The sequence below is a fragment of the Geospiza fortis genome, unplaced genomic scaffold (assembly GCF_000277835.1).
Source record: "Geospiza fortis unplaced genomic scaffold, GeoFor_1.0 scaffold111, whole genome shotgun sequence".
NCBI lineage: Eukaryota > Metazoa > Chordata > Aves > Passeriformes > Thraupidae > Geospiza > Geospiza fortis.
Window position 1 is genome coordinate 3,532,004 of NW_005054321.1, and position 13,538 is coordinate 3,545,541.

A 13,538-nucleotide genomic window follows, 5' to 3' on the forward strand; every position below is an offset into this window, starting at 1 on the left:
CTTTTTATGTCCTTTCTGTATCTCATCTGATTAGGACTACAAAGCAAAACAGTATGAGATTGAATCCAAAGTAGTAGAAGTACATCCTTTTTGTGCTAATTTGTGTATATATAGAGAGATATGTGTGTGTGTGTGGTGTGTGTAAACTGCGTTTTCATGTCTTACATTTTGCTCAGAATTACAGTAAGGGTAAAATTTTCAGCAACAGCACACAAGTCACGTGGGTTTGTAAATCCCATTTTCAAGACTATTTTAAGAGTTTTAAGGAATTTCAGAGTGGCTTTGTTTTTTCATCACTTATTGCATATCATTTCTGAGAGGAGGACTTGGACTCTCTGAGTACTTTTGAAGTGTTTCCTCTTGGTTCCTAAGAGTCATCTGATGATATGTAAAGTGTGATATCAGTTCTTAGGCAGAAAGGACTGAGTAAAAGTTATCCAGTTTATTCTCTGTATTCCTTTCCTTCCAGGTGTTTGGAACAATAGTCTGGATTTTGGTTGCCTCTACCCAAATTCCACTGCCCCTGCTGCAGGGATGGGTAATGTTTGTGGCAGTGACAGCGTGGTGCCTCTCCATTGTGTTCCTCTCTGTGTTCCTCTTTGGTTATGCAAATAGAATTGCTGTCAACTGGAACCAGGCGGTAAGATCTTTTCTTTATTTAAGGATTCCCTTTGTTTTATGAACTGAAAATTATTTAATGAGAAGTGTTGATCCTAAGTCTTAACACTTGGCTTTCTGCTTCAGCACAGAGTTTTTCTAACAAGAATTCAAAACCAGAAAAAGAAAGAATAGGGTTACAGAGGTGGCAGAGGAAACTGTTTTATGATGGAGGCTGAAGGAGCTTTTGAAGCTGTTTGAATGAGTACATGTGTCCTCTCTGAGCACATAAAATGTATGAGCAGCAGGAAGAGGAATAACTTAACAAGGCATGACAAGAAGTTGGTTTAAATGGTCAGGAATTATTGTACACTGGAAATCAGAAAATACTTTCTGACTATTACAGAAGTGGTAGTAACACCTTGTGAATAATGGCATGTGGAAAGATATATCAAATATTATAAAGGAAAGGATGCATTTGTGAATATACTGTGTGTTGTGGTTGTCTGAGATAGCACAGACTGGACTTCAGCTCCCAGAAGGTCCCCTCCAGTTCCTAAGAAAGTCTACTGGTGATTTTTGGGTCAATTCCTTAAAGCTAAGGTAGCAATGTTGAGTGACTGTTAGACCTTAGGTGGTGAAAGACATCATAACCTGCACTATGATATATCATAACATCTTATTAGGAGACTTAATGTCTTCATCTTTCTTAGAGGGAGCTTGGTGAAACTACAGATATAAGTATACTTTGCTGAGATTTTGAAGACAGAGAATTTTGAAAACAAGCCTGAATCTTGTTGTAATTGATTGTCATTATTTGTGCCAGTAGTTATCAAAGACTATAGCTTCCTCTTAAAAAAGGGAAGTTTTTTTGTATTAGTTTTTGCCAACCACATGGATTCCTCAGGATATTGACTGGTAATTTACATGCTCCTTTGTAACTGTTAACTGTGTTTTACTTTGAGTTTTTAGTACTCAAGTAGTTAAGCATCAGATTATATCACACTCTCTTATATTACTGGAAGTGAATAGTAAGAAGTGGTGTAACTGTGATCAGAATTTTTAATTTTCAAAAAAAATTCTTCCAAAAGGATTGCAACTTCTAAACCACTGAAATATGTCTGCCTGTAACTGCTGATCACCTTGACTTTGCTCCTGGGCAGCTTAGTTTTCCTATTGACATTTCCCTTGATCATAGCTGGAATTGCATGCTTCAGTATCAGCAACTGTGGGTATTTATCTGTTCAGGTAATTTATGGATAGGCCCTTAAAAGAAAAGTTCTTTAAAGCAAATCATAAAGCTTATGAGTTTGGAGCTCTGATAAATCAAAGTCCATCAGTGCTAACAGGCTGGATTCTATTAGAAAACAAACTTTAGCACTTTGATAGTGAATAAACATACATGCAGCATCAGCTTTCCAGCACAATACAGGCAGTAATTAGGCTAATAATTGGTTACAATCACAGGGACCTTTACAGGGATTTATGCTGCAACATCCTCACAAATTGTGATGCAACAAAGCCCTTGAGCATAACTAAAGTAAATTAATAGTGTCCTGGGTTTCATTGAAACTGTTTGCCAGTTTACAGTCATGCACCTGTTTAAGAGTTGCTGGGTAAGGACAAAGCCTTAGATTGAAAATGCTATACAAATTTCATCTTCCAACAATTGTGTGTGTGTTACATATTGGCTACTTGATGCTGGCAGTTTGTTGTAAAGTTAATTTTGTCCCTTGTATATAATAATTTGCTGGAAAATTTTCTATATCAGGAAATGGATACATGGCTTATATAAAAACTATGTCTGTGACTTTAAAAAAAGCTGACAGAACTCAGTCAGCCTCTTAAATGAATGCAGAGGGAATCATTTTATCTCTAACTTGGTAGCTGAAACCCAGCCTCTTCCACCTGTCAACAAAAATAAGACACTTTACCATTATTTTCAGGTACCCAAATGTTTTGTAACTTGTTGACACTAAACTCTTTAGTTTGTGTCTGTGACAAGTTGGGGTTTTTTTTACCTTCTGTTGCAAATAAATGATTAATTACTGGAAACACTAAAACTATTTTTGTTAATATAAATGCTGGATTTAGTAATACCTTATGCTGTAAGTATATCTGCTCATGCTAATAGAGATATTTTAAAAATAAGATGGTACACACTGGAAAAGATGGACCTTATGGAGCTCCATTGCTCAATACATCAGTGTATTAAACCAGATGGTATGACAAGTACTGCCCTTTACAGCCTGACTCACAACTCACACTCATTTACAAAATTAGATGTGAACTAAATTATCATGCTGCTCTGATAGTGTTTTGCATGCGCTTTGTTTGAGGTTTCAATGATTATACAAGTGTGGGAGCAAGGGAGAGTTAGGCCCTATGATAACAATTACTAAAAGCCAAAAAAAGGTCCCTCATGAGGATTTGGGGATTTTGGTCACAGAAACCATAACCATGTAAATGTAATACTTACTGATGCTACAGAGCTTCATTATAATTGGTGCCAGGAGAAGGAAATTAGAGGGTTAGGCAGGAGAATGAAGGAGGTGAAAGAGTCTTTCTTGAAAAATATCTCTCCTGTATGCAGTCAGTCCTAATCTAAGTGGAATGGGGAACTGTAGTAGCAACTTATATCATTACTTATCAAAACTGGCTAGGGTGTGCTTTAGGTAGCTTTAGCTGCAATCAAATATGGAACAAGTAATGAGTTTGAAAAGAAGATTCTTTCAATTAAAAGGAAATCTCCCATCTCTGAAGAAAATGCATTTCTCTGGACAGGGTAGTGCAGCACACTCTCCCTGCTCTCAGGCAGGCAGCAGGTAAGGATGTCTCACAGTAGTTTCTAGTGCAGAAGAGTGCTGTCTGCTGGGTTCTCACTCCAGGCACACTGATAGTCCATTGCACTCAAGTGAAGTTAAAGTTCATAAAGAACTCATTAGTACTGGAGATAGACTGCATATTTTGGGTATCATAAAACATACATATACTTGCATATATTTTAAAAATTGTCTCTGTGGCTTTTGCAGACCTTCACAGGTATAGGCACAAAGTATATGTTATATGGATCAAAAATTGAGTGCAGTGCAAATGTCAACTTTTCAGACTGAATAACAGGAGATGTTGGAAGAATACTTTAGACATTTTAAACTGTACTGGAACATGCCTTACATCTTGCTGCTGGAACACTGGGCTCTGAACTAGCGCCTGCAAAGGCACCAGACCTTTTTTATGTGTGTCAGTAATGGACCCAGAAATGAAAGTTAGGTATTTTAACCTTACATTCAGTTAGCATTCATCATAGAGGAGGGAATTTCCTGGAGAGGGCCAGGAGAGAAGCATATTTGAAGTAAATCCTAAAACCTGTCTGCACAAGTCTTGGACATTTTATTCCACAATATCATGAAGAACTATCAGGTTCCTGACTTTTGGGTAGAGCCAAGTCAGAGAGAGTTGTGGAAATACCTCAATTCTTGAATCTCATTGTATTGGGACATTGAACATTTCAGTTGTGTCAAAGCCGGGTTGTTTCTGGGCATTTAGAGAAGCAAAATTTAAGCACGGAGGAAAGATTTTTGAAGCTTTGATTATAGCTGAGAAGGGACTTATGGGACTGCAAGATTCTATTGTACTGCTTGAATTGTGATCAAGTTTGCCTGTATATGTCTTCTTTTTTATCTGTCTAAAGGGAGATTTCCGTAAACTCCACTAACTTTAAGGTGGTCTAAAATGTCAGCATGTGTATAAAAAGATGAGCATGTGCCTCTTAATTTGAAAGAATATAATATTTGGGGAGAGGGAGAGGTGCCCTTTATCACTAATAATGTTACTAAGTTGCTTATAATTGCAAGAAGCTGTGAAAACATGTCCAGGTTAAGCTGTCAGATGGATTTAACACTGCTTATCTCAAGTTAGTGTTATCAGTTCTTGTTTCATGTTTCGGTGTTGGATTTCATTTGTACTGAGATGAGAAGAATTAGACATGTATTGGAGCTCAGACTGATTCTGTTATTTGCTTTTTAGGATTTTATTTTCCATGGGGCTACTTTTGTCTTTTATTTTGGAGCATTCCTACTGCAAGCAGCAACTACATCTCTGCATTACCTTCCCCGCAAATTCAACTCCACCACGCAAGAGACGATTCTAAGTGGTCGTGAATATAACATAAGCATAGCAGCCTCGGTATGTGTTCTGTGTATTGGTGTCAGGGGAGCAGAAGTCTGTAGCAAGCACTTGTAGCCAGCCATTCAACTTGGGAATTTAACAGGAAACTGGAATTGAAAGGGGAGCTGTTGGAGAAAGAATTGCCTTTGACAGCAGTAAGTAGTGTCTAACCAGAAACATGCAAAAATATTGGTGTAAGCTAATGCTTATGGATACCTACTTACTCTTCAGTATAGTGTAGGGTTCATACTCTTCACTGTAGTGTTTTAAATATATGATCACTACAGCTTATAATTTTTAGACAAGATATTTTGTAAAAACAGTTTTGGTTATTAGAAGAAAAAGAACTGAGCCTTTATGAGAAGATAAGTTGTGAAATTTATCCCTGTGCTCAAAATTGCTTTTTTTATACCATTTAGATAGTCCTGAACATGCCATGGAGATAAAAAAATTTGGACTAGGTCTTTGTGAAGCTCACATATGTACTTACTACATCAGGGCCTTGCTGTCTCTCACTGCAATTATTAGAGTGCTTTTCTTGGTAGCCTAAGCCCAGAATACATTTTTCTCACTGTAGCTGCATCATCACTGAATCATTGTGTTTGGTGATGTGGGTGTCCATAGCTGAATCAGAAAATATATCAGGCTTTAGTTTTTTTCCTGGCTGGACTCTTCAGGGATCAGTAGAGGTGTGTTACGCTTAACTTATAGAAGCAAAACCACTGCTCTTAATTTTTTGTCCAGAGACTTTCATGTCAGGGAACTGTATATATTTATTAAGCTTCTAAACCCTCTGTGCTTATCTGTTGTCCTTAAAACTCTGTGCACCATAACTTTAGCACAGTAAGCACTTCCAGTTCATCTTAAGATAAAAAGAGATGAACTGAAGGTGTAAGATTCACACTCTCTGCAAGAGCAGGATAGAAAGGAGAAGCTTTTAGCTTTAGCAAGGCCCTGAAGAGGTGAAGTGGGTGTGTCAGTGTCCCAAGGCCAGAGTTCCTCACGTCACTCCCCTGCCTGTAACACACTCAAGCACATCTGATCCCTGGATGGCCATGTGGCACAAGGACAGAGGTGGTGTTCCAGCTGTGCCTGAGCTAAGGGAGGATCTTTATACTAGGCAAGTACCTTAAATTCTACCCCTAAGTGTACCTCTTCAGTCCTAGTTTAGTGTGTTCAATTCAGATCCCGCTGAATATATGGTCACTGCAGTCATTTTGTCTGACACAGAATACTGGGCACTCCGAGAAACCATTCCCTGCTTCCATACTAATTTTTTTAAGGGAGAATTCAGTTCTTCAAGCCCCTCAAATCCCTGTAAAGATAGAGGAGGAAAAGATTCTTTTGTATATTGCCTCAGTATCTTAATTAAGAATAGCTCGAAAACAGTGAATGAGATAAATGTAGTCTTTGCACTTTTTGCAGAAGTGCATATCTAGCAAGTCAGGAAATACAGAAAAATATTTTGAATCTTTAAAATATTTCACTAAAACAGTCTTTTCAGCCACGTGACAAAAAGAAAAAAGATTGCTAACATTCTGTCTTTTAAGTTGACATTTATATACCATGATTAGAAATATATATATGTTCATTTTAACAGGTGATGGTTCTATGGTGTAGCATTTATCCAAAACTTTAATTAGTCAAATTAACGCTTGTATGTAAAGGATGATTGAATTGGTATATTAAAAGAGATAGAATTCATTTTTATGGCTGGACAATATGACAAATGTTTTTTCAGAAATTCCGTTTCTAATTTCTTCTGTTTAATGTACATTACATATTCACTTTCAATGTGGCATGACCTTCGATTTAAATCTGTCCAGTTCAGTTCTGGAGCAGGAGAAACTTCCCTGGCATTGCCTGGGAAGTTGTTCTAATGGCTGGGTATCTGGTCAAGGAGACCAGGTGGGAGTTGTTTCTGTGTTTCTGCTAGTAAAAGAGTTCTGCTCTTTAGAGGGATTTCTGCTTTGATGTTTGCTGAGGTAAAGGCATTCAGTTGGAAACATCTGAGATTGATGTTTGATCAGTCTAGATAAGAGAACTGAAATACACAGTGTACGTACACATATTTACTTTCACCATGAAGTGAAAGTAAATATGTGTATGTACGCTGTGTATTTCAGTTATGCAGAAATTATATTTCATATTCTATTTCTAAATGTCTGCTCAAGCTAGTGAAAAGTAGTAACATGAGTTATTATGAGTAGTATTTATGAGTTATTATATGAGTAGTATTTATGAGTATTATATGAGTTATTTATGAGTAGTAAAATGGGGTTATTACAAAGAAGTTCCTGAGAAGACTTCAGAGGATCCCAAACCTATCCTACCTTATTAAGCATTTCAACTGGGGGATGTACCTTTTGGATCACTAGTGTTCCTGTATTCATTTAGAATAGAAAAATATGTGTGATTGACTTTCTTCTTTTTTTTCTCTGCTCCTCCTCTAGATTTTTGCCTTCGCAACAGCTATTTGTTATGGTTGCAGCACAGCCCTGGCATTAAGGAGATGGAGGCTAAATAACAGCTGAAGAGAGGTTAATGCCCACATGTTCTACTTCAGATCAAATTAAGTGCTATTTGTCTGTTTTACTGTAATTTAATTCTAAAAAGACTTTTTTTTCTGCTTAAAATCTGTTTTAAATGCAAGTAACCCCTAATCAGGATTTCTTCAACAGAAAAAAAGTTTCCATCTCTTCCCTTTCTGATAATTACTTTTACTGTGTGCTCATTGTAAGGTATTGGAGAGTTTAGGGATGAAGAGATATGTCATTAGCAGACAACAGAACTCCAGTGCTACACCAGAAGAGGAAGAAAATGGAAACCAAGCCAAGATGTTAACTGCACAGGCAGCTAAAAAGCTGCCCCCTTGTTAAGCCCTGGGATTGAGCGCTTCGTTACCATGCACTCCACACAGGCAGAGCCTTGGGGCTCCTGGTAGAGTCATGGGTGTTCTCTGTGCTGCCCTTTGCATGATCAGAGCCCAAGCTGACTCTGAAATTCCAACTCAGTATATATATGTTATTAACTTTGATGTACAGAGAAAATATTTTAAAAAAACATCAAGTGAAATCTTTTTATACTCTCTTATAGCTGTGTCTGGTTAGGGTCACCTGAGCCTTTAAGCTTACTGTGTTCCGTACTAGATGAAAACTGGGACTTTCAATCAGTTGTTTATTAGTTTTAGGGATTCAGCTTAATCAGATCTATTTATACTACGAAACAAAACAGTGCATTTGTGTTGTGTGTGTATGTACATGGTATATTTTTGTTTAACAGGAATTTTTGCACTGTTTAACTTTGTTGGAGTACAGCTTTGTTCTTGCTACTTCAAGTGCTGCATTTGTTAGGTATAATGTGAGTCAGTATCATTTGAATGGAATGTTACCAAATAGTGAATAATGTCTGACCTCAATTCTTGCAGTGTGTTATTTGTTGCATTCTAAAGCTGCAGTGTTGTAAAGGTGTTCTTATTTGGACAGACGCCTGTGCAACATCTTGCTGAAAGCAGTGGGATGTAAAGCGATCCGCCCACTATGGAGTTTGCTTTTCACACAAATGATGTTTAATTGAGCCTCTCTTGAGTATCCTGGTGTGTGATGACATGCAATATTATATACAGAAAATTGATTTAGCAAAACTAAACTATAGCATTGTGCTCTGCTCCCTGACACTCATGTTGTTTTGCACATGGTGAAGCTTTTTGTTATTTTGCTAGTAAATAATTTTTGCTTTTGTGAATAGTGCCAAAAAGATAAGCTGGGACAGTAAAGGCTCCCTGTCATTTGTAAAACAGCTTGTTCACTACATCTTGCCAGTGCACCTGATTATTCTGCAGAGACCAACAGTGGTTGTGTAATGGAAGACAGGATTTCCTTCATTCCCAGGCCTACTCACTCTCCTTGAGCCAACAAGGGTGTCTGCCATGGAGGTTACTTCCTCAAACTTGTCAGGTACAAGGATCTCTGAGGGGCAGCCACCCTCAGCAGTGCCCTGCTGATCCAGGGCAGGTTCTTGTGGGTGGCACTGCAGTGAGTGGCACCCTTCTGACTATGGAACCACTTGGTCATCCTGAATTACTACAATGGGATTTTGTCATTTATCTGTTTTCTAAGATTTTGTACTCTGCCTGATTTTTTTCCCCTGATTCTCTCATTGCATTGAAAATTTTTGTGAACGTTTTATCTAGAGTCATATACTTTTAAAAATATTTCATGTTGTACAAAATACATTTACACTGGAGTATATGGATGAAAGTATATAACAAAGACTTATGCTAAGCAGCATTAAAGTTATTTAATATATTTATGGCAGTAGTCTGGTTATTAATTTTGTCTTTGGGAAGTATCAAAAAAACTACCTTGGTACTCTGACTCACCTGATGGTGGACATACAAAATTGAGGCTAAGATTTAATGAGAAGGCACAGTTGCATTGGGGCTGGTTTCACATATACTTAATTAGTGTCACAGCTACTTTGCCATGTGACACTGTGTGGATATTGGTGAGAAGAGTAAAGTCAATGTTTCAGCATTACAATGTTTCAAACAGATACTGATATTCAGTTTGGTTTCTCCTGTGTCCTGCACCCTCTCTGTGCCCTGCACACCACAGACTGTGCATGCCACAGCTGCAGTCTCTGCAGCCAGCTGAGATCATGGAGGACAGATCTTAAATGTTTTGCATATTTAAACCTACAGAGTATGAATTCTTCACATGGAGTCAATTAAAGAGCTGTCCAAGCTTGGTTGGAATTTGTATCTAACCTGCAAGTTCAAACCTGAGGTGTAAAACCCTTGATTGGTGAGTGCTATTCAAGTCTCTTAATCTACTCATGGAAGTCCAGATAGCAGAGTGTGGTTAGTGTAGCATGGGAAATGTTTGCATAGTGAGGAAAGACTGAACTTTCCCTCTCAAGTATCAAAGACAAACAAAGGACAGAGAAGAGATAAAGAACTACAGTAATGAAGAACAACTTTCACAGCTAAAATGGACTGAAAGAATAGAATTTTTTGTGTTAGTAAGGACAGAGTTTTGCTGCACTTCGAGAAAGATCTGTGGACAGTCAAACTGGAATAAACAGTTCTTTCAAAAAGAGAAAGAAAAAAGTCAGTAGTTAATTTTTTATTACTTTATACTGGGAGCTAAAAAGTAGGTGTGACTTAGAAATGGTATGTGCATGCTGAATGTGTGCAAATACTGCAAATACTGATATGGGTGTAATATGTAATCCTTGTGATAGGTATTCCAGGGAAAATGTGCAAGCTGGTTCTAAAAAATCTTTCTTCCTTGTAAGAAAATTCCTCCAAGCCTGTGACCTTCAAGGACACAAGCTTAGACTTCATCAAAGAATGGAAGGCATGGAGAGGGGGGCCATAGGGAGATAGATTATCTCAATTCATTTAAGGTGAAAGGAACAAGACCACTGATGCCTAATAGTGTTTTCATCAAACATGTCTATTTGATGTGAAGCTGCTGTGCAACACTATCTAAGGTACTATGCAGGTCCCTATTCTTAGAAAATATTTCATGGTGTTTTGGATAGCCCTGTGTGGTAGCTGCTGGTAAATAAGGAGAAGGAGCCTCAAAGGAGACTTTCCTTCAAAGGGTGCAGAGATAAGCAACAGGTATTGCAGTTACTCTATTTCTAAAGAGAAGTGAAAGTGCACATGTTAGAAAGCTAAAAATTTGTTGGAATTTTGGCAGAAAATATGCACAGCACGTGCTTCACTGAAGTCCTGACACTGCTTGTGCCTTGTTAAATGTCTGGAAATAATCCAAAGTGACACAGGTCCTGCAGGATTATTGATCTGCATGGGATCAGTCTGTTCAGATTCTCATGATTTCTGTGACTGTGTATATTGGTTATAACTCCTGATGTGAGTAAAGTTGTGCTACTGTGAAGTGTTTCCTTAAAACACAGCTGTAAAGCACAGCTTTTAAAAGATAGTGGCAGAACCAGTGACTACACAAACCTGTGCCCTTCATAAAAGTAAAAGAAAAACCACTGGATAATCGCTAGACCTGTGTTGTCTTTCACTTCCAAAACCAGAGGACAATGCTGATTCCAACAACTTTCTCTAGTTGTTGTAGATTTGCATTTGCTTTATAACTTTAAAGAATTTTAACATTTATAATTTCACCATCTGAATTTCAAAAAATAAGAGAGCTTAAAACTCTAAAAACTTGTCTGTTCCATTTCCTTTGGGAAATTGGTCTCTGAACAAAAGCATCCTGATGCATTTCATGCTCCTCTGCCAGGCTGCCCAAGTTGCACAGAAAGGTTTCCCAGGTTTTTGTCCAAAGATAACAGTGAACCATTAGTTCTCAGACTGAGATGCAAGTAGAACATTGCTCTTTTCAGTCTTACAAAAAGAAAAACTTGAAAGTGAGAGCATGTTGTCTTTCTTTCTTAGCTGTATTTGTACAATTGGTCATGACACAGTAGTCTTTGTTGAGACATAAAGAAAACCAGAAAGAAAGAAAAAAGCAGAAGAAAAAGCAAATCTTATGTACTAAAATCAGTAAACAGAAATGGAAAGTATTTAGTTTTTTTTTACAAAGCTGAATTCAGCATGATTGTTCTCTTTTCTCCCACCTTCTTTTGCTCAGTTTTGGTGTTTATCTAAACACCCTTATAACCTGACCAGCTCAGAATTTACTGTATTTATCCTCAAGCTGCTCCTGTAAAGAAGATAAGTACTGTTCCCATTTCTCAGGTGGAAACCTGGATGCAGAGACACTGAAGAGCAACTTGCTTGGCCTCTCTCAGGAGATCTGTGGAGCAGGAAGAGGAAACCTGGTTTCTCAAGTGAGAGTTTCTTGGTGCCTTGCCCAGCAGCCTCTACTGCTGCCCACTGTGGGCTGGAAGGAAGCACTGTGGTGTGGGTTGTGTGTGACCTGACCTCACTCCTGTCTCTGTCATGGTGGTGTTTCTCTGGCAAAACATTAAGGTAAAAGGTACAATGACTGTTTGTGGAGGATTATGAGTCAAAGGGGGCTTTAAAATGCCAAATCAGCATTCCTAGATCAAACATCATAGTTTCCAGGTGTAACAAATTTTGGTTATCCAATTGTAAATAGACATAGAATTCCTGTTTTAGGTGTTGATCTACTCTCTGCATCTTAAGAGAGGATAAAGGTCCTCAGGCATCTGTAGGTTTCTGATGCTTCCTGCTATATGACATGTTTGAGCCTTAAATTCTTGGTACTAGCAAAACACTACCTGCCTTGAGCCTGCCAGGACACAGCACCTTTGAGTTCAGAAACCTGAGCTCACTTTTGGCAGCTAACCTGTCACATTACCTTTCAGGGAAACACAATGATCAAACTAGGTTATGTCTAGGTGTAGTTTTAACATCTTTCTTGCCACAGGATAATTGCAAATGTAAAGATTCTGGAGATTGTGGACAGTAAATTCATACACTTATGTCCAAAGTTACTACGCTTGGCTTCAGAGAGGCTCTAAAGCAAGGACTGAACCCAATGGATCTATACAGGATTTGATTATGGTTGCAACATTATTAGTAATCTTAAAAGAATTACTGCATATTTAAATCTCATCCAAATGCCTTTTCCTGGTTGCCTCAGCAAGCTGTGATTTCTGTCATTGGAACAGTGTTGTGACATGAGAAACAGCAGATCAAAACAAACCTGATAAAAGCTCTACATAACTTGAAAAGAATCATAAAATAGTTTGGCTTTGGAAGAGATCTTAAAGGTTCTGCACTCCTCCTGCTGCAAAGCTGGAACCTCCCACGGCCGTGTTGCCCTGTGCAGAGGAGCTGGGATTTCCCAGTGATCTGATTGCCTCCTTGAGCACTTCTGCTTGCAGTGCCCACCAATGATTGGCTTTTGACATCACTTTGTTACAAGTGGTTTGGGTTCAATAAGCTTTACCAAACAAACTAATGAGGCAAAAACTGTTTTTTTTTCCATATAAAATAGATGTGTGGAAGATTTGCTGGAAGATTTGCTGACTCGTGTTTTGTCCCACATGGGGATCACAGCCGATTTTTTTCATGATTACTTTGAAAGTGCAAAACATACTTTAGCATAACTTAATAATGTAATTAATGGTATCACAGGTCTTACTCCTCACAAACTTCATGGCCTGGAAGTATTTCCAGACTCCTGGGGCCAGAAGATCACCCCAGCTAGTTTGCATCCCTATGCCTCTGTAAGATCTAAAACAGCATTTCCCTTTCCCTTTTCCCTGCCCAGTTTTGGAAAGCAAAAAGAGAGATGCAGCATGATCTAGATGGGCTGGACAACTCAAAAAACTAATGTGGTGTATTGGAGTATGATTCACTCTTTAGTAGCACTTGTGGGCATAGAGCATAGACAGTCTTGAGATGTTTCCACCAAGATAAAATACGAAGTTATGGCAAAACGGGAAATGGGGTGGGAGGCCCAGATAGAAAAGGTGCCTAAGAGCTCAGTACTTGGCTACAGTTTCTTCCTGTATGCCAGCTAAGTCTGGCATCAAATCCAGCACTTAGCTCCTGAATATACCTGTGTTTCAAACTCTTAATACCTTGGCCTGGGATCTAAAGCCCTGGGGAACCTGTAGGGCCAGCTTAGAGCTTTGAGTTGTTGGAATAAGAGGCAAGGTGAATCATCACCAGATACTTTAACTCAAAATTCAGGAGCAGAGGAGAAAGCGAGTTGTTTGCACAACCCTTTTCCAAATTGTTACCAGCTCTAGGACCTGAAAGCAGGGCAGGAATGGTTTTCTTCTACCTTCATTCCTTGGCTGCAATCACCAGGGAC

At 38.4% G+C, this 13,538-nt stretch overlaps 1 protein-coding gene across 1 annotated transcript; it reads left to right on the top strand.

The window, feature by feature from the left end:
- Positions 1-475: 475 nt before the first annotated feature.
- MAL2 (mal, T cell differentiation protein 2) lies at positions 476-9,074 on the top strand. The gene is made up of 3 exons (XM_005420695.1): positions 476-640; positions 4,624-4,782; positions 7,218-9,074. Exons 1-3 carry the CDS (start codon positions 542-544, stop codon positions 7,296-7,298), a joined length of 339 nt encoding a protein of 112 aa, XP_005420752.1. The 5' UTR covers positions 476-541; the 3' UTR covers positions 7,299-9,074.
- Positions 9,075-13,538: the final 4,464 nt, after the last annotated feature.